At 35.6% G+C, this 19,786-nt stretch overlaps 1 protein-coding gene across 2 annotated transcripts in view; it reads right to left on the reverse strand.

Annotated features, from left to right (window-relative positions):
* Positions 1-7,377: 7,377 nt before the first annotated feature.
* LOC311087897 (collagen alpha-3(VI) chain-like) overlaps positions 7,378-19,786 on the reverse strand; it is a 104,270-nt gene continuing 91,861 nt past the window's right edge. Inside the window, exons 22-48 of one of the 2 annotated variants that reach the window (XM_084121398.1) lie at positions 19,682-19,735; positions 19,334-19,369; positions 19,139-19,201; positions 18,871-18,933; positions 18,591-18,653; positions 18,229-18,291; positions 17,922-17,972; positions 17,778-17,813; positions 17,592-17,654; positions 17,450-17,512; positions 17,150-17,182; positions 17,017-17,053; positions 16,869-16,880; positions 16,262-16,755; positions 15,521-15,623; positions 14,674-15,375; positions 14,436-14,538; positions 14,198-14,250; positions 13,844-14,104; positions 11,471-11,551; positions 11,206-11,286; positions 10,934-11,014; positions 10,588-10,668; positions 9,173-9,358; positions 8,637-8,699; positions 7,836-8,024; positions 7,378-7,750 (exon numbers count right to left, since the gene is read on the reverse strand). In XM_084121398.1, the coding sequence (XP_083977524.1) occupies positions 7,710-7,750; positions 7,836-8,024; positions 8,637-8,699; positions 9,173-9,358; positions 10,588-10,668; positions 10,934-11,014; positions 11,206-11,286; positions 11,471-11,551; positions 13,844-14,104; positions 14,198-14,250; positions 14,436-14,538; positions 14,674-15,375; positions 15,521-15,623; positions 16,262-16,755; positions 16,869-16,880; positions 17,017-17,053; positions 17,150-17,182; positions 17,450-17,512; positions 17,592-17,654; positions 17,778-17,813; positions 17,922-17,972; positions 18,229-18,291; positions 18,591-18,653; positions 18,871-18,933; positions 19,139-19,201; positions 19,334-19,369; positions 19,682-19,735 (3,156 nt within the window). In that variant the 3' untranslated portion in view covers positions 7,378-7,709. Of the gene's footprint in view, positions 7,751-7,835; positions 8,025-8,636; positions 8,700-9,172; positions 9,359-10,587; positions 10,669-10,933; positions 11,015-11,205; positions 11,287-11,470; positions 11,552-13,843; positions 14,105-14,197; positions 14,251-14,435; positions 14,539-14,673; positions 15,376-15,520; positions 15,624-16,261; positions 16,881-17,016; positions 17,054-17,149; positions 17,183-17,449; positions 17,513-17,591; positions 17,655-17,777; positions 17,814-17,921; positions 17,973-18,228; positions 18,292-18,590; positions 18,654-18,870; positions 18,934-19,138; positions 19,202-19,333; positions 19,370-19,681; positions 19,736-19,786 lie in introns of those variants that run through there. The other variant, XM_084121397.1, reaches the window with a different exon arrangement.

Genomic DNA, 19,786 nt, shown 5'->3' on the forward strand with positions numbered 1-19,786 from the left:
TATGCAATCCTCTTTGAAGAGTTTTTGTCATCATAGATTTGTTTTTTTGCAACAGCTTGATGGCAGAATGAAAGTCTGGAAATGAATCTGTAGGCACTGTTTAAGCATATACCTGCTGTTGCTGTAACTACATTACCTCGTAAAATTAGCTCTTTGTCTCCCGCTGCACTTTTTTTGTCTCGCTGTAATACTGCACATTGTCTGCGTCCGTTTAGATTTTCAATTCAGCACTGCAAGTGTTGCCATTCATCAAATCTGAACACCATCGTACAGATCAACAGTACCGTCCTTCTGTTTATGGATGATGTCGTTCTGGATATGGTGTTATGAACCAATGAGGAAGAAAGGTTATTTGTCAAAACACACAGTAATAGATTTATTGAATTTAAATAAACAAAAGTCCTACCACATGTGAAGGGAAAATGTTTCCATGTGGGTGGATGAGTCATAAGCTTTTTTTCCCCCTAGCTATGAAGTATTAAAACAGTGTGTGTTTGTGCGAGACGGAAAAATAGTGTTTTAAAATTGCAAAATATTCAGAAGAAGCTGCTTGTTCTGACTTATTTATGGTTTAAAACTATAAAATCTCTTGAAGTCTTTACAGTTAATTGTTGCCATTGGGGAGGGGGAGGGAGAGGGATAGACACTTGTGTTTAAAGATTGTGCAGTGCTTACAATCTCACACAGTTTAAAGAGTGACTCATTTACTTTGCCCCATATGGAATTCCCCAATTTTAGCTGGTCTTTGTGTATTTCACATGCCTTGTTAGTCCAGAAAAAGTCAGAGGCGGATAACATTGCTTTGTCATTATGTCTCTGTATGTAAACTACGGAAGCGCTCAGACCAACATGAGCAACAGAGTACCAGACATGGAGGTGGCATCCAAATGCAAAACATACTCTGGTTGCGGACATTTTATTGGTGAGTTGAGCTCACACAGATAAAAAAAAAAAACAATCCATTTAAGACAGTCAAACAAACTACAGCTGCTTTTGTTTGGCTCCAAGTCATTGTGCAGTTATTTAGTTCCAGCATTTTGACCTTAGATAAAAAAAGAAAAAGATTTATCATCTTTCTGCATCTGCAAATGCCTATTGTCATTGTTTTTCTTTGCGCAGAGGTTTAGTTGACATCCAAGATTGAATCCTATTCCTAATTTAATGACTTCTGTGTTCTACGTTCTATGGTTGTTGAAATTGTTCAGCTGTCTGGGTGATCCCAATGATTCATACGGCCTGCGTTTGTGATTGCGGGTTGCATGGACACGGTGTAATTATCTGACCTGAAGCCCACCCAACAGGAAACCCAAATATTCCGGCCATTGCCAGGCACCCATGCAGTTATTTTACCCTGTCAAATAGTGTATTACAGAGTTTACGTTTAACAAACAAACTTTGTTGTATTATTTTCATGTCATCACTGTGAAGCTGCTTTGAATCTGTATTGTAAAAAGCGCTATATAAATAAAGGTGACTTGAACTGACTTGACTTAAGCATTGTAACTTTCTTATTAGGCCTACAACACATTGTAAATACTATTATGTTCTTTTTGAGTAGTTTATATTTTCATCATGGAGGTCATGAAAACTGCAGTAAAAAAAGAAAAAAAGATACAATTGTACTTGTATGTTGCCTGCAAAGTACTTTGTGCATCATTAAGATCCTAATATGCACCTTTTTATTTTAGAGAAAAATGAAAGCTGTACAAAGTCATGGACTGTCCCTGAGAGTACTTTTGATAATGAAGAAAAACTAATGGGAATAATGAGAAATCTCATTTTCAACACATTAAACATTGTTGAGAAAGTTTTTATTATTCCAACCTGCCACTACTCCACAAAGTTTAGAGTAATTTTCCATGGGATTCAAACCTTAACATGTACAGCCAGGCCAAAAAATGACATAATGCTCCCTAGAAGCTGAAGTCTGTCAGGATATGGAAAGGCAGATGTACTAACCACGCTGCTAAAGCAGCCAAAATTCTTATTGCAATTAGTTCCAATCATTTTCTTGCTACTTTTCCATTGCAATCACTGAGATAGAGTGGGTCATTTAGAATAATCAGTAGCACAAGAGAGTGGATATTTCACAATATTTAACCAGAAAAGTCCATACTTGCATGTCACAAATACAGATATCTGTGGAGAAAGCAGTCTGATCTGCTTCACCTTTTCCCAGGTCATGTTGAACCAGAGAATGTGAGCATATGGTGTCTCATTGATGGCTGACTTGCATTTTTTTTCCAGAACCAAAACGGAGGCAGATGAGAAACATCAGGACATTACTAGTTTGTGGAAAAAGCCGTTTCCCATCTTTCAACTGGAGCAGGGGGATGTCTGTGGGTTGAGGGTTAATCAGTGTTCTGGCTTTAGAAGTCCACAGATGAGAGTGGGATGTGAGTTTGGTTATACTGAGGTGGACATAACGGCGCTGTTCAGTAAATAAAAAATGCCCAGCTGACTGTGTACAAAAGCGAAATAATTATTGGTATAAGGTGTTGCTATTGCTCATACTTGTTTTTATTTACTTATTTAAATATTATTAAATAATTTTTAAAACAATATATCTGTAAATATTAAACTTTGGTGCATATTATACTATTCTGACGCCAGATTTCTCAGAAAGATGTACAGCAGTAGGCTATACCACAGGAACTTAATGCTAAATTTATTCTCCTCAAACAGTGAAAATGTGTTGTTTACATCTATGGTTTCATATACATAATCATGTTTGTACACTCATGATGTAATGTTTAGTACAGTTTGATTAGTGGACTTTGTCTTTCAGAAAAGAAGCAAACAAGCAATCTGCTGTAATTTTTGCATTCAAACATCTGTTTAACATAGGCTAATTATGATCAAAGACTATTTCCCCCTCAAAACATTTCGTCATTCAGAGGGAAAGGAAATCCCCCCCCCCCCCCACTTCAACCTTCATGTTGCTCGTCAAACAGAATTTTGTAAAAAGTAAATAATAAGTAAATAAATAACAAAGTAAAAAAAAAAAAAAACATTTAAATACTGTGTAGGTTAGGTTAGGATTAGGGTATGGATAAGGTTGTTGCATGTAATTATTGATAATGTGTAGTTATTACTTCAGTAACTACACGAGACGTGTAACAAGAACGTAAAATAAAGTGTTACCAAAAAAATGATTAAAAATGGCATTAAGAACAAATAACTATAATTATTAGATTCAAATAGATTGTCAAAATTAGTCCTTTACACTTATTTCTTGAATCTTTTGAACATAGTACAAATTTATTTTTTTGTTTGATGATTGTTTTCCTGCCCGTCTCATTTGTTAGTGCTATTTTACACCAAACGCAAAGTAAAAATGCGTAACAAATTGCAGATGAGTCAAATTACACTATAAAAGTGCCAATGACCTTGCAGACAGATACGGTGTCAGTGCCATGAAATGCTTGGCCCCTGTGATCAGACAAATGGAGACAGTTTGCTGTGTGACACAGATTGCAGATTAATTGGACTTATGGTGAGCCTTTTATGATGTGAAATATATAGTGGGTTTTTGTATTTATTGCACCAGTGGAAAGCCAAAATGCCACTACAATGAGTCATATGTGAGCCTGGGATAAACTCAAAGCACAAAGTCACAGAGCAAAGGAGCTTGAACTCTCATCTGAATTCAATTCAAAAGAACCAGAAGAACAAAATGGATACTCTATACTTACATGGACATCTCATCCACACTGCCATTTTGTAATGCCAGTTTTGTTGACATTCAGAGTGTAGTCATGCTGTAGCCCCTTTGTGTACACATGAATTCTTCCCTTCTTTTTCCACTCCTTTGTAAACTCCTTTCCTCATACACTCCAAACATACAAACCAAAAAGATGGATCTTTACATATAGTAACAGTTCTATTTAGAACCGTAATGTCCTGAAGAACCCTTTTTATGTTGAAGTGGTTCTTTCTGTTTAGGGTTCTTTATTCCCGCCTTTTTTTTTTTCAAATCTGTAACTGTCAAACCCTCTTCAATACTGATTTTCTGGAGCTCAGCTATACACTACAGTTACACAGACTATCAACATACTCTCAACAGGTAAATTATTTATTTGTTAAAATGTCTATAAATTATAACTTTAAAAATTGTAACAATCATTTCCTAACAATCATGTGTATTTATCTTTATAGTTTAACAGAACATGCAAGTGTGAGCAGCTCTGTTCAATTAAGGATACTCATCTTCTCTTCTCCACAAAGTAACAGAGATATGGAATGTATGATCAATATTGGTTTTTTTTGTTTTTTTTAATTAAGACTTCATGCCTAAACATACCCAGTCACATTAAAAAAACATTAAAGCTATCCCATGACTTTATATCACTTTATATCCTTTTAACATGGTAAAGGGCTCATACTGTCCCTTGTTGCTAATTTTGTCCTTCATGAACATAATTGTTTTTACATAATCAAATGGAAGAGAAACAATGTAACTAAACTCAATTGTTTATTTCAGATACTGTCACGTATCATAACCTCATCATCTGCAGAGAGAAACTACTCAGAATACACACATAATGAAGGACATAAAGATATCATTGAGGATTGTGAAGATATTTCACTGGAACTTGGTGTTCATTACATCTATATCGTGTTCAATGTCAATTGTTATTTAGTAATGTATTCAGCTAACAACTGTTGTTAGAGCTGTCATTTTTGCTACAATCTGCCATGTCAATAAAAAATAAAAGTACCACAACATGCTGTTAAAAAAAAAAAAAAATTAAAACCCAAATAGAGGCAACGAGATATAAGACCAGACAGAAAGAGGACTAAAAAAAACAATATTAATAAATAATTTATAAAAAATAATATTAATAATAGTAATATTTATAATATGAAGCTACTAATATACTAAAATTAATTAAAATAAATATTGTTGAAAAGGTTATTTATAACACCATTAAGGTCCTATAGCACTTTCAAAGCATGTTCCTTTATGGAATCTTATAAAAAGGGTTCTATTTAGCACCAAAAAGGGTTCTGCTATTGTTACAAGCCGAAAAAACCCTAATTTGGTACTGTTTAGAACCATTTTTTTCTTAAGACTGTACTTTAAAATAGTGGGTGAGTGATGAATTTTAATCTCCGGGTGGCAAAAAAACAATCCAGTATCAGAAATGAAATTTTGAAAGGTCAGTATTAGAAGAATATATGTGTGAATTTATTAAAAGCATTTTTTCTTTGAATGGTCACATATTCAGATGCACTGTATGAATATATTTTGGATTTAGTATATACCTAAAACTTCTGAGTATTGTGAATTCTGTTTGGTATGGCTATGACAGTTATTTCAGCCCTATTGATAGCAAATTCCTCTTCTTTTTTTTTTCTTTTTTTAATTTTTTTTTTAAAATGTAACCTATGGTAAAATGTTCATGCATGTGGCAGACACTTGTATCCAAAGCGACACTGCATTCAAGGCACACATTTTATTCACATATTATCTATACATAATAATGTTTCAGTTCTTGAATTATTTGGGAATCGAACCCATGACCTTGGCATTGCTAGCGGCATGCTTTATTGTTTGAGCTACAGGGATGCAGGAGAACGCTAAAAAACTTTTGAAAATATCAATGTGCAGATACACTGTTGATTTAGCACTATCAGTGCATTGTGCTTTAATTCTGTGTAGTAGGCTATACAAGAAAGAATAACTTCTAAGAAAAATAACTAAATAGGACCATAGTACTTTATAAAGCATACATTAGCTCGAGCAGCTGAAACATGAGACATTGATGAAGTTCAGAATGACATCCTTCAATCACAATGAATCATTGCATTAAAACAGGATTTAAAATATATATAAATGGTAAAATACAACAGTGGTGAAAACCAAAACCTGGCATTCAGCTCTGCAGGAACCTATTGGAAAGCACTGATACATTTATTATACAGTTAACCTCAGCATGGGAAGGGGCCAGAGGGGCTGCTGCAAAGCCCACAAGGCCATGTGCAGATTGTTCAGGATTGAACAAAATTCATATATGCTGCAGTGATGGATTTACAGACTGGCAGAGAAAAATGCAACACGTGTGCATAACAAATCAGACTGAGATGCTGTGTAAAGTGTTTATATGGTGATATAAGACGTGCCGATTGAGGCACAATTTAAGAATGGAAAAACAGATAATAATTCATGCATTATCGCCTCAGCTGTTGATGGAGATTATACACTTTCATTTGCTAATAACCTTATTTTGTGAATATAAATGGCTGGAACTGGTTTCAGGTGTTTAATAAGGAAGTGCTCCTATGAAAACATGCTGTATTTTTAAATTCAGAACTTCTAAATTAGGTCACATAGAGTTCACAGTGAAATGTTTATCAAGTTCTATGGCAACTGAAGATAACAAACTTTGATTTATAAAACGTCTGCTGATGAAGCTGCCTGTCCTCCCCAAACAGTCTTGATTTGGGGTAATTTCCATCATGAAAAATACAACATTTACAGGAGGGAGAGAGGAAATTACCGCCTTGGTGCAACAGAGGAAATCAGAAGCATGCCTCTTTTTGATAAACACTCAAGTTCTTGCACTTTGAATGAGTTGATTCATTTAATTTTATTTTTCAAAGTCTGAACCATGTATCAAGTTGTGGAAGCGTGCAAGTTAAAGGAAGGAGACAATCTTGTTCATGGAACTATGAAATAATAAAGCTGCTAATGCTTACTGCATTAAACACAATGCTCTCCCTTGAGCATGCAAAGGTCACATCTGTCCATTTAATTTCTTGTTCTCTTAGCAGTACTTATATTGAATGTCATAAAAAAGGATATTCTTCTCAGCATGACTCACAGCAGCCTAGGAGTAAAATGATTTTAAGCTTCTAATGCATTACAATAAGTAAAAAAAAAGAAAAGAAAGGACAAATCAAAATCAAAGTTTTATATAAAGACTCATTTATTTATATCTTCCCATTTCCAAATACAAAGTTTTTTTGTTTGTTTTTTTAAACACCAACCCCCCCAAAAATACAGTTTGAACAGTACATTCCAATTGCTTTTTGAAATCAAAACTTGTGTGTAAGGCAATGACTCCAAAAGTGCATAGTTATTTAAAAAATGACGTTGATTTCAGATGATGGTCATTTTATAATTACCTAATTTGCAAACATCAACATAGCATTTGCTTGGAGATTCAGTGGAGATCTTCAGTGGAGATCTCCAGCGGTATGCCAAAAAGAGCAATTAAGATTCTTCCTTCCAAGCAGTAAAAAAACATAATAAGGGTACTGCATAGGAGCAGACTTTACTAAATGGAACTAAACTGTCATGAATCTGTCTCATAACTACAAAGATTTATTGATATGTTTTGATCAAAATATTTCCACAAACAAACCATGTGATTAAAACGGAACAACATTCTTTAAAAAAAAATAAAATAAAAAATAAAAAAAGCTATTTTGCCCTGGACATTTACACTGGGTTTCATACAAACCCATACACACATTAAAAATACAACAATTTAAAAATATTAAAGAAACTGATAGCACCAGCACGAAACAAAGAAACTTGTTCTGCTTTTTTCTTATTTGGAAAATACTACTTCAAGGTTTTCTTTGGATCAAATCCTCTAGCAGGGTCCAGTGCAGGCATCTTGGCTGTGGTGAAGCTTCTAGTTTTAGGTGCTATTTCCTCTAAATGTCGTCAGTGGTTAGCTTACAGTCTGCATTAGTTTCTATGTTTTAACTGCAGCGATGATCCCTTCTTTAACAGGTGCTGTTAAAAAACAAATAATGTTAAAGTATGCCTTAATCTTCACACTAATATCACTTTGACATGCAATTTTTAGAAGTAATCTCACCCGCTTTTCCACAGGCCTTTTCACACTCATCTTGTGTATCAAAGCGATTCTGGTTCCCTCCACAACCTCCATACCAGAAGCGAGTACAGTTTCCACTAAGTGGGTCATAATGCCATTTAAGCACAAATTTAGCACAGGAACCTTCTTCTTTTGGTAGCTTGCAGATATCCACACTGGAGTGCAAGGCAGCTGTTAGAGAGCATAGTGAGGATGAGAAAAATGAAAAATTTAATACAATATCTAATTATTTGCAAAAGCCTTTCAGATATACTGGATCTTAGTGAGGTTTTGGAAAATTAGCAGGTTTGTTTAGTTAACTAGATGGCATCAAGGGTTGTCCTCTGTAGACACGTCATCTGCAACATAGTTTCTTGAAACATTGTACTTTGCCCTAAAATTAGCTATAGCTATACAGACCTTTCAGTTCACTTGATACAACATTTACACAATGATTTCACTGTATTCTTTCCAGAGGTCATCAAAAAGTGGTAAAGTATTGTTCACTAAGGAATGTGCATTACATAACAAGTAAGGAGGTGTTCTCTTAACATTTTCAAAGGTCTTTGGCAAGAAGGCAGTTCTTAACCTTCACATGGGCCATTATAATCCATGAACCCTGTTTCTTGTGTAAATCAATGTACATGCATCAGTGATTACTACAAATAATCTGATCTCTTCTGAATTGCAAATGTATTGCTCCCAGTACAGCACATTTGGTCCTATAACAGAATTTTGAACACTTCATCACTCTTGAAAAAGGTTCAAGAGGTTTTTAGAGGTTACTGTAACCGGTGGACTGACCTGGAGCTGGTGCTGGGGGGAGAACAGCTTTGACATGCTTGTCACTTTCTTTATACTCAGCCACTGTGGTAGTAAGAAAAAAAGAATAATTAAACAATAATTTTCCTATCTTTCAATTTATTGTACTTCCTTTTAAGAGTGCTAGTAGCCACGAGGGAAAGTCTTTAGGCTAGTAATACGGTTATTGTTGGTCAGTGCTGGAGAGTTACTGGGTGAATCATACAATGTTATCTGAGTAAGGCACTGCATTTAGTGTGCTGTAAATGATTTAGAATAGATGGAATAAATAATCTAATTGACAAGTAGTCTAATTTTGTAGCAAGAGTTTGCACTAATTTCATCCTATTTTGGGATTTAAGCGTTTTAAGACTTTGACATGAGCACTGCAACCTGTAAACTGTTTTTATAGACTGATTTTATTCTTTTTTTTTTTTTTTTTTTTTTTTTTTGTTCAATCATGAAGTCTCCTAAATAGAGATAACAGGGCAAATCGATTGCTGCAGAGTTCGTGCCAAGGGGTCAAAGGGCGGACATACCTGTCTTCATGCAGCGTTTGAGGCAATCAGCCTCAGTCTCAAACCTATTGTCATTTCCTCCACAACCTCCATACCAGAACTGTGTACAGAATCCATTCTTTCTGTCAAAGTACCACTTAGCTTGGTAATCTTTGCATGGCAGTCCAGTGTCAAAGTCAAGTGAGCATGGGTCCATAAAATTGTTAACTGAAACATGCAAACACAAAGACAAACAAAGAGGGATTATCATGAAAGAGGAAAGACAAAGAAAGACAGTTAGTGTTGTCAGTAAAATGAACATAATAGTCTCTAAATATTAGATGATTGTTATAGCTCATATGGGATTAGCTAATTATTTTAATGGGTTAGCAAAATCAGGAATATGCAAACCATGTGTCATTTTCAAATCAAAGCATGATTTCAAACTGTAATGTTTAAGCTTTGTTGTATGTTCCACTTGGAAAGGCCACCAAAAGACATACAGTTCTCTATTTACATTCTAGACATCTTTGGCTCAAAATAGGAGTAAGTTTAGTGCATTCACTTTAGTATTGTCAGCACTGTTGATCCAAAAGCACTTTAAAGCACATACACTGCCATTTCCAGTTCATTTGATTTATATGCTGTACAAGTGCCATCTGCAGGTAATTAGTGTGATGTCAGTCTCATTAATTGTGTTATAACCCCCATAGAGTCTGCTTCATAACCCCCATAGAGTAAACATGCCTTTTATGTGAAACAATCACTGTTTTCCTTCAAAGTAAGTATTGAATTTTGTTAGTGGGTTATCAAGTCAAATTATGTGTAGTTCAATATAATCTAGGTTAGTTTTTGTTTTTGTTTGTTTGTTTTAGATGCATTTATGTTAAAAGTCAAACTGCCCTGAATGAAAAGGGGTTCCCTACTGCCAACTTATAAGACAATGATCTTCTTGCTTTGCTATACCTCCATCATAACAGAACAGAATGAAGAAATAATTTATAGTACAGATTCTTCAATACTCCAACACTACAAAAGCCTGTTTAACATGCAGGTTTCTAAGCTGTTCTGACTTTTAAATTTACAAGTTTAACTGTTATTTCATCTTTTAAACAATCAGTACAAAAACTAATATTGAATACGCAGACATTTCATTGTTGATCTTGCACAAGTCTGACATACAAGAAACCTCTAATGCCATGATTTTTTTTTTATCCCAAAGCACCCACAATGCTGCTTTGATGTATAATTTAAACAAGATGTTTAAAACTTGTCTGAAAATCTCACAAACAAGTAAATGAAAAACATTCATTCATTTATGCTGATGTGCTGTTTGTTTGTGGATAGGAATCACACACACAAAAAATCAAGTTTTACATATTAGGCCATATTGGACATGTAAAATTACTTCTTTTTTTTCCGGATATACAGTGGGGTTGATCGTCTGCATCACTTACATATTTCTGGTTTACTTAAGGGTGCAGAGGACACCATTCCCATTACTTCACTCGGAGCAAGAACCATCTGTTCTGCCGTTTCTGTTAATGACCAATATGATATTAGTTTGATCTCACAGAGATCATTGTTTTCAGCCAACAAGAATGCATTCACATTTAAACTCTGAACTATATAACAGTACTAAAGCAAGGGCCATCACATCAAGAATACACTAAGAATGAATCTGTTGATAGTATTTGTTTTATACGAACCAATTCCGATTACAAAAGCTGTGCCTGTTATACTATATTAGCTGAAAAAGCCTCTTTCTTATATTTTATAGAGAAAATACTTTATGCTGCTTACTAATTTCTGGTTTACTTAAGGGTGCAGAGGGCCCAATCTCCATCACTTCACTTGGAGTAATAACCTTCTGTTCTGCTGCTTCTGTTCAAAATAAATCTGAAGTTAACTAACTCCTGCAGGGACCTTAGTTTACAGTAATCATAAATACTTTCATACTTCTCAAACTCTGAACTATGTACAGGGAAAGGTCTATGAAAATACAACATTCTTACCGCTTTTTATGTTATATCATATTCAGAAAAAAAAGTGTATTCTTCTAATCTGTCACTTACTAATTTCTGGATTACTCAAAGGTGCAGTGGACATCAACCCAATCATTTCACTAGCATTAAGAATTTTCTGTTCTGCTGATTCTGTTAAAAAGGACAAATTTGAGGTTTACTTGATATTTCAGCGCTCAGTTTTCTGGCAAGCATTCATAAGGTGAATAAAAAAACACACATCAACCTCTTTGCTCTTTAAGTTGTACTAATAAAATATGCAAAAAAAAAAAAAATCCACTGATACAATCTGTTGAGCAAATTCTCTGTCACTTACTTGTTTCTGGTTTACTCAAGGGTGCAGTGGGCACAATCCCCATCACATCACTTACAGTAAGGACCTTCGGATGTGCTGATTCTGTTTAAAATGATGATTATGAGGTTAATGTCATCCTGCAGAGCCCAACATTAAAAGAACAGTTCACAAAAAATGTATTTACATCAACGATTCACTCTGACGTTGGAAACCTGTATGATTTTTCATGATAAGGGAACATTAAAGATACTATTTAGCAAGATATCTAGTCTGTTTTTTTTAATAAGAAAAAAATAAATAAATAAGAACTAGGCCTGACCAACCCCCCAAAAAGCTCTAAAAAGTAGAAGTCAAAGCCACCTGTTTGTGAGAAACAGACCATAAGTTTATGAAGGACTAAAAATGACAGAACGAAAAATAAATAAATAAATAAATAAAAGTAGAAATAAATAAATAAATGCAGAAATAATAGTGAAAATAAATACATTTTGGTAATATAAATGGCTATTTCTGTATTTTTACATGTATTTATTTATTTATTTATTTATGCATTTCTATATGTATTTATTTATGTATTTATACATTTATTTATATATTTATGTATTTATATATTTATTTATTTATATATTTATATATGTATTTATTTATACATTTATTTATTCCTACATTTATTTATTTCTGTATTTCCACATTTCTACATTTATTTATTTCTGTATTTCCACATTTCTACATTTATTTTTCCCTGCGCATGTATGCTAATTGACCAATGGCTAAGCCACGCCCCCAAACGCGATGAGCCAATCACAGTACGCATAGCTAACCCAATACACTTGGACATTCTCTGCTTCCTCGTGCATTGCGGTTATCAGTTTTCATTCGTTTTTATGTTTTTTCTTGTCATTTTGGCTTTTAAACAGCGTGTGTGTGTGATTTTGGTTGGGTGACAGTTGTAGGTTACAGTTTGACAAGAGTTTACAGTTTGACAAAAGCACAATGTTATGTTTTACACAAATATAAGTAGGCTAAACACTTTGCAGTTTTAATTATGTCCTGTATGAACAAAATGGAGTATGTTTTTATGTTTCCACTGTTCGATCGCGCCCGCTCTCTGACACACACACACACACACACACAGAGAGAGAGACACACAAACACACACACACATTCCAGCAATGCAATCTTGACATCGCAGCCTGTTCATTATTCTGCGCTCACACCAAACGCGAATAGAGCGTCAAATTCGCGCGTATCCGCGTCTAGTTCGACGCTTGAACATTTTGAATCCAAAGCGAATAGGACGCGCGTATAAAGCGAGCGTTTGAAGCGAAATAGCACCAAACTATAACGTTTACACTGTGAACTGTAAATCTTTGTTCTGGAGCTGAAGCTTATCGACCTTCTCAACAATAAAATTATTAATATAACCCTCCAATGCATATTTAAGGCCCTTTTGGTGACATCGAGATGATATATAATCTTTCTGTCTCCAAAAAATCATCAATTGCCTCCTGTGAAATGTCTCCTACTGTGACAGCTGCCAAAGCGCCTGTTACCGAATGTTGACTGTTTGTCCGAGTGAGTGGAGGGGGCGTGGTTAGCCATTGGTCAATTAGCATACATGCGCAGGGAAAAATAAATGTAGAAATGTGGAAATACAGAAATAAATAAATGTAGAAATGTGGAAATACAGAAATAAATAAATGTAGAAAAGTGGAAATACAGAAATAAATAAATGTAGGAATAAATAAATGTATAAATAAATACATATATAAATATATAAATAAATAAATATATAAATAAATGTATAAATACATAAATAAATACATATAGAAATGCATAAATAAATAAATAAATACATGTAAAAATACAGAAATAGCCATTTATATTACCAAAATGTATTTATTTTCACTATTATTTCTGCATTTATTTATTTATTTCTACTTTTATTTATTTATTTATTTATTTTTCGTTCTGTCATTTTTAGTCCTTCATATAAGTTGCTATTCACTGAAAATGTTGTCTTCCAGCACAGGTCGCAAATCTCCTTCACTTCACTCTACCACAATTAATCTGCAGCAGAATTTCTGTATGACGATTTAAATGATTGCCTCCTTGTTCTATACACAGTATCTAGAAATTCTGCTAAATAACTTCTTTTGTGTTCCACTGACATATATATATATATATATATATATATATATATATATATATATATATATAATCATACTGCTTTATAGGGGAGTAGATTATAATTTTGTTAACGACATTTAAAGCTCACCTTTTCATGTCATTACTTATCATTATACTTATCATAATCTCAACTACATCACAGTACGTTGCTTTAATTCATGATCACACAAAGAGAAATTTATGTGAAAAACATGATGAGCTTACTTGTGGGTACAATGCCTTTGTAAGTGCTGGCAACATGACCATTGACATTGTGAGTGTTGACCACTACGTGATAGGTTTGGGCTGCTTCCAGCTCAGTAATGGAGAGATGGCTTCCGGTCACATTTTTCCTCAGGACCAGACTGTGATCGTTCAGACGAGTCACAGTAACCTCATGGGTTGCCTTTGAATCGCCACTCAACCACTGTAGGGAGAATCCGCTGGAGGTGACGTTAACCAGATGCAGTTCCTCCATACCTGTTTCTGGACAAACACATTCATAATGTGACATGACTTAAACCCTAAACATTGTTTTATAAACAAATACACACAACCTACAGCGCATACTGACAGTACCTTTATGTTTTGTGTCATGAACCTCCTGCTGTCCATAATGCTTCTGGCGTTTCCTGGAAAAAGACATCATAGCGATATTCACACAATATATTGACAAACTCATGCAGTATTAACATGAATTAAATTAAATTAATTAGCAACTCATAGAGTACAGTCTGTCTGTCTGTCTATATGCAGGAGCAACATCAAATGTGTACATGTGCGGTTTACAGGGAACTTTGCTCATAAGTATACTCACTCCTCTGTTTGTGGAAAAGTGAACGGGACTTTGTGTGGTTGGTCACTCTGATACCACTGGCACTTCTTAGAGACTTCAGGCGGCAGGTAGAAAGCATTTTCAACTATATATAAAGAATAAAGAAACTGTTAGTAACAGTTCCTGAAGAAAAACCTGGTACGAAATGACAGGCTTATACATCATTGGATATAATAGGCAACTTTCCTAAACATTTTGAGAACGTTAAATGATAACTTACGGCCGAGGTACTTGGGCAACAGTCTGGCAAATGCCTGAATATGGTCATCATAGAAGCCTGAAGGTTTATCCACCCTCTTAAAGAACACATCTGAAGGCTCGCTTGCCACTTGGGCCAGGACACGGACATCACCTGAACTGAACAGCTTTCCAACTGCCATCACCACTATGAAGTATCCTTTGCATTTAACTTCAGTAGCGGCCCTTATTATCCTCTCCTCGTGCAGTTCAACTGGTCCAGTCACCAACAGAACTAATACCTTCAAGTGGCGGGAATGTGGTGCCTTCTCAAACACATGCTCAACAGTGCCTTCAAGAGCAGCTGCAAGGGCACGTCCTCCCTCCAGCTGGTGTACCTTATCCTGTAAGAAGCTTCGAACACTGTTTGGTGAGTTGTGATTTGTCAAACCGAAGGCCACCCTGATGGGAATGCCACTGCCATTGTGCAAGTATTCATAAGGTGCATGCTGGACAAGTGCCACTCGAGCATGATGGGTAGTGCTGGTTGGCTCAGGGGACATCTCTAGCTGCTCTATCATTAGAGCCACATATTGCTTTATCTCTAAGAAGACGGAGGGCCAGGTGCTCTCTGAGCTATCGAGAATGAAGGCCATGTCGATGTCCAAGTCAGTGATGGAATCTCTCCGGTCTCGGACTCCACGTGGAGGAATATAATCACAGATCTGATCCGGGGCACAGAAGTCTAAAAGAATTGTGACAGATGAAATATTCTATTCAAACATTCTCTTTTGCTACTGGTTTGCCATTTTAAAAAGTGTATTTAAAATAAATTAGTTTGGTGGCTTTTTTAATGCTGAACAGTAGTACACATGATAACACAGTTTTACCCAGGCAGATATGGCACGTCATGATCTTCTTGATTACATTGTTGTATTCAGCACTTCCAGGTGAGGGTAGGACAATAATCTGGGCTAATGCAGTGTTGTTAAGCTGAAACAGAGTGATTGTAACATAATGATATGCTTTCATTTACACCAAACATCTAATCAGAACATCGGTTATGTCAAGTTTTCACTTAATTTACAACTGTTGCACTAAAACACTTATTAAACCTGTCAGGTAAAGTTTATGTAGAGTTAATTACAGTTAATTCATCCAAGAGGTTGACATTTCCCAGCATTTCCCATTTCACAACTTCAAACACTACAAAATTATTTAAACTGCAATCTGATTTGGAAATTAGCTCACTGAAGGTGTGAAGTTACTTGGCAATTTTTTACAATCACAGTTGTTGTGCCTATGACCTGAACATTTTAAGCTTAACTAAGCATTTAACTAAGCACAATATATACATTTCAGTACAAAGAGGTCAAGCCTATATACTGGGGCAATGAAACAACTACTGTCACGATGGCCCAACATTGTATGGCTGCTACACTTTCTGAACAGTATTCTAATGTTTAAAGACAAAGGGCATTCACACAAGGACAGTTGACAAAGCCACTTAGATGAGTGATGAAACATACTAGATGAATGAAAACATTTACCAACACTAATGGAAATGGAATGAAACTAGTTATTATTCTTAAAGACGCCAATTACAATATTTGCCCTTCTGCTGCTCCTACCTGCAAGGCTCTTGCGAGTTGACGATCTTCACGGTTAAGAAGGAATACAGAAGAGATTCCTGCATCGTAGAGGCGCAGAGCAGCGGCACTGAATTCTTGTGTGACTGTCACAGGGCCGTTGACAAAGAAAACAGCAACCTTACGCACAAGGAAGCCACTGCGAACTCTCTTGAATGTGTTCTGTGCAATGAAGTTCACGGCTGTCTCCAAGCTGCGCTTCTTACGGGTCTGCTGAGCCTGGAGCCCTTGAACTCGTTCAACAAGTGCTCGCTTCTTCTGGCTATCTCCAAAGCGTATCTCGGTAGTCACCTCATTGTTGTAGAGCGCTAGAGCAACACGGGCGCCTCGGGGACAGTTGCTCTCAGCAATAGTTATGTCACTGACCAAGCGGAGAACAGTGTCCCGCATGTTGTTGAAAGCAGGGCGGGATACACCATCTGATGAATCCAGGGCAAAGGCCAACTCAGTGGGGTATAGGGGACATTCCTGAGCACCTGAGGAATTAAATATTCAAAAGCTGAACTGGAAGTACAGTATTACGTAATGAGTGTTTGAAACTCTTACAGCACAGTGGAAATGCAGAAGAGATTGTTCACTCTTCACTTACCATAGCAGCAAGCTAAAAAAAAAGAAAGAAAAAGAAAGAAAGATTTAAAAACATTAAAGTATAACTATAAGAAAGTCTATAAAAGTATAACTCAAACTATAAGAAAGGGAACATAATTAGATCTACACTGGAGAGTCAGTATACTTACGACAGTTATCCCTAATTTTCTTGACCAAATCACATGGCTGTATGGACAAAAATTGTTCATTAATTTTCAAAAAATGTAAGTAGGAATAAACAATAAAGACACTTATAAAGTGAAAGAGAGGAAAAGTACATACCACAGGACCAGCTCCTGGGGGTCCTTTATGGCCCTGTTTTTGACAACAGAAAAAAAAATCAGTTGCAAAAAATGAGAGAGAAACACTTTCTCAACAGCTGAACACAGCTGGGTAGAGCGATCTGGATTTAATCCACAGAGCATTTTTGTGAGCCAAACTAATGTCTGTCACCAGTAAAAAAAAAAAAAAAAAAAAATCAACAGCTTGAGTAAATCAAAGCAAAGAAAATTGCACACTTTGTAAGAGAGAACAGCCCTTGTTTCATGCCTCAACTGAGCCACATCAAAATATTTTGCTTACATAGGGCCCAGGGTATCCATTATCTCCCTTTTGACCAGGACCACCACGTCCTCCTGAGGTACCCTGCAAAACATATTATCTGTCATTACCAGCATTATGGACGTAATGACCTCATAAAAACAGTTCAATCAAGATTACTCACCCTCTGGCCATTGTTTCCTCTAGGTCCAGGTCCTCCTTTTGAACCAGGGTCACCTGCCTCACCCTTTCAATCGATTCAGATTTAACATCTAGTTACTTCTATTGTTTTGCACAGAGTGCATTAGTATAACAACTACAGTATATGCTGTAAAACATTCAAGGCTGCAGACAACTCCAGTAATCTCACCTTTGGACCAGAGAAACCAGGGAAACCTTCATCACCCTAAAACAACATTAAATTGTGTTTAGTGTAAAATACATTTTGAGTAAATAGTATTTAAACTTAACAGCACTATACTAAAAAAATTGTTATACAGAAACACACACTCACCTTTCTTCCTTTAGGACCAGGTACACCAAACCCATCTTGTCCATCCTCACCCTGTATTGACAGGAAATCTCCTTAGTTTTACTCTCATTTGTATTCTGAATTTAACTACCCATCTAGACCAATCTGCTAATATACAGTAGATGGGACTGATAAATGAACATTGTGCTGTATGTTTTCATTTTTATAATTATTCTATCTATTCATCAGTGTCTCACATAATAATGCTGATGGTTATTATTTGTTATTATTGCTACAATGTATAACATGTATTTGGTATGACTGGTGCAGGTTGTGACTCCTCACTTACAGGCTCCCCACGGGGTCCCTGGGATCCAACAACACCTTTAGGTCCTGGGTCCCCTGGTTCACCCTTTAGAGTGAAAGCGAAAAAAGTGAATCATAATTTTATAAATATAAAAGGTGCAATGGTGACACACAAAGCAGTTAAGATGTAACAGAAATGTAACAGCTGAAAGAGCACCCTACTTTTCACATTAATGCAGTTAAAAAAAAAGTGAGTTAATTTCCTCTGCCCAAATTGTACAAATACAAACTCCCCAAAAACTTTGCTTTAGGTCGACAGTGAGATGTTTTCTTTAATAAATTGCTTAAGCTTGCCAGTGGTAACTGAAGTAAGAGAGTGAAACTGCTTGGAAAGATGACCAGTACCTTGCGGCCAACAGCACCTCTTCTACCCTTTTCTCCAGAAGGTCCTGGCAGTCCTCCTGGCCCCTAAAAATAAATATAAAATAAGATGAATGATTTCCTCATATAAAGCAAGAGATTTATTCTTTTCATTTGTTAAGTAATAAACCAAAACTCTTTTTTAGTGCAAGTATAAAGTTATTAAACATTTTGTCTGCACCCAAATTCATAATCCTTGTTACAATCACTTTTTTTGGTAGCAGAGAAAACAAGGAAAAGAACATGCTTAAACTTCTTCTCTTACCCTTGGACCAGGGTTTCCATCCTCTCCTCTAAGACCAGGTGCTCCAATTGGTCCAGCGGGACCCTAAAATAAGTACAGATACATAATATTTATATTATCTATAATATATTTTCTATTTAATAATAAAACTGCAGGACATGCATGCAAATTTCCATGAAAAATAAATGTAACCAGATTGTAAACCAGATTGGAGCAATTATGTTTGCATGTATAACATGTCATGGGTCTTTTGTTTTGAACAACTGCTTTTTACAACTTATTAATTTACCCGAGGTCCTCCAATTCCTGTCTCTCCTGCTAAACCATTACCTCCGGCCATTCCAGCAGCACCCTATAGATGCAACAGAGCCATCAAAAAACAAAACAAATAAATTCAATAAAACAACAACAATTGGATTACTATGGGAGTGTTAAAATAATGTTTATTTCTATTAATGGCATGGAATAGCTTATGTCTACTCACAGCTTGACCGGGAGGCCCCCTTCTACCATCAGAGCCCTTTTTCAAAAGAGAAGGTGAATAATATTATGAACAGAACATCTGTCACTCACCATTTCATGTTCTGATACAAAACATTTCAAATCATGTATTACCATAGATAACAGGGCTTAAACTTGAGGTAACAAGTACTGTTTTGAATGGTTATTAAAGCCAAATATTTTTTTTTAATCAGTTTATCTCATAATAGTGTACAAATTTCTTTAGAATGTTTAAGTTCTAAACATTTGATTGAGCTAAGGGGTTTTAAGAGAAGATTTATGAACTGGTTAAGTTAGAAAAAAATCATTCCCTTTGGTCGAGAAAGCATACCCGTCTGCCTGGTTCACCAGGACCTCCTTTAGTTCCATCCACCCCTGGCTCTCCCTAAAGAAAACACATCAATGAACTCCAAAGATTGCATTGCAGTTGTGCATT

Source organism: Abramis brama, assembly GCF_963993115.1.
Source record: "Abramis brama genome assembly, chromosome: 8".
NCBI classification, from domain to species: domain Eukaryota; kingdom Metazoa; phylum Chordata; class Actinopteri; order Cypriniformes; family Leuciscidae; genus Abramis; species Abramis brama.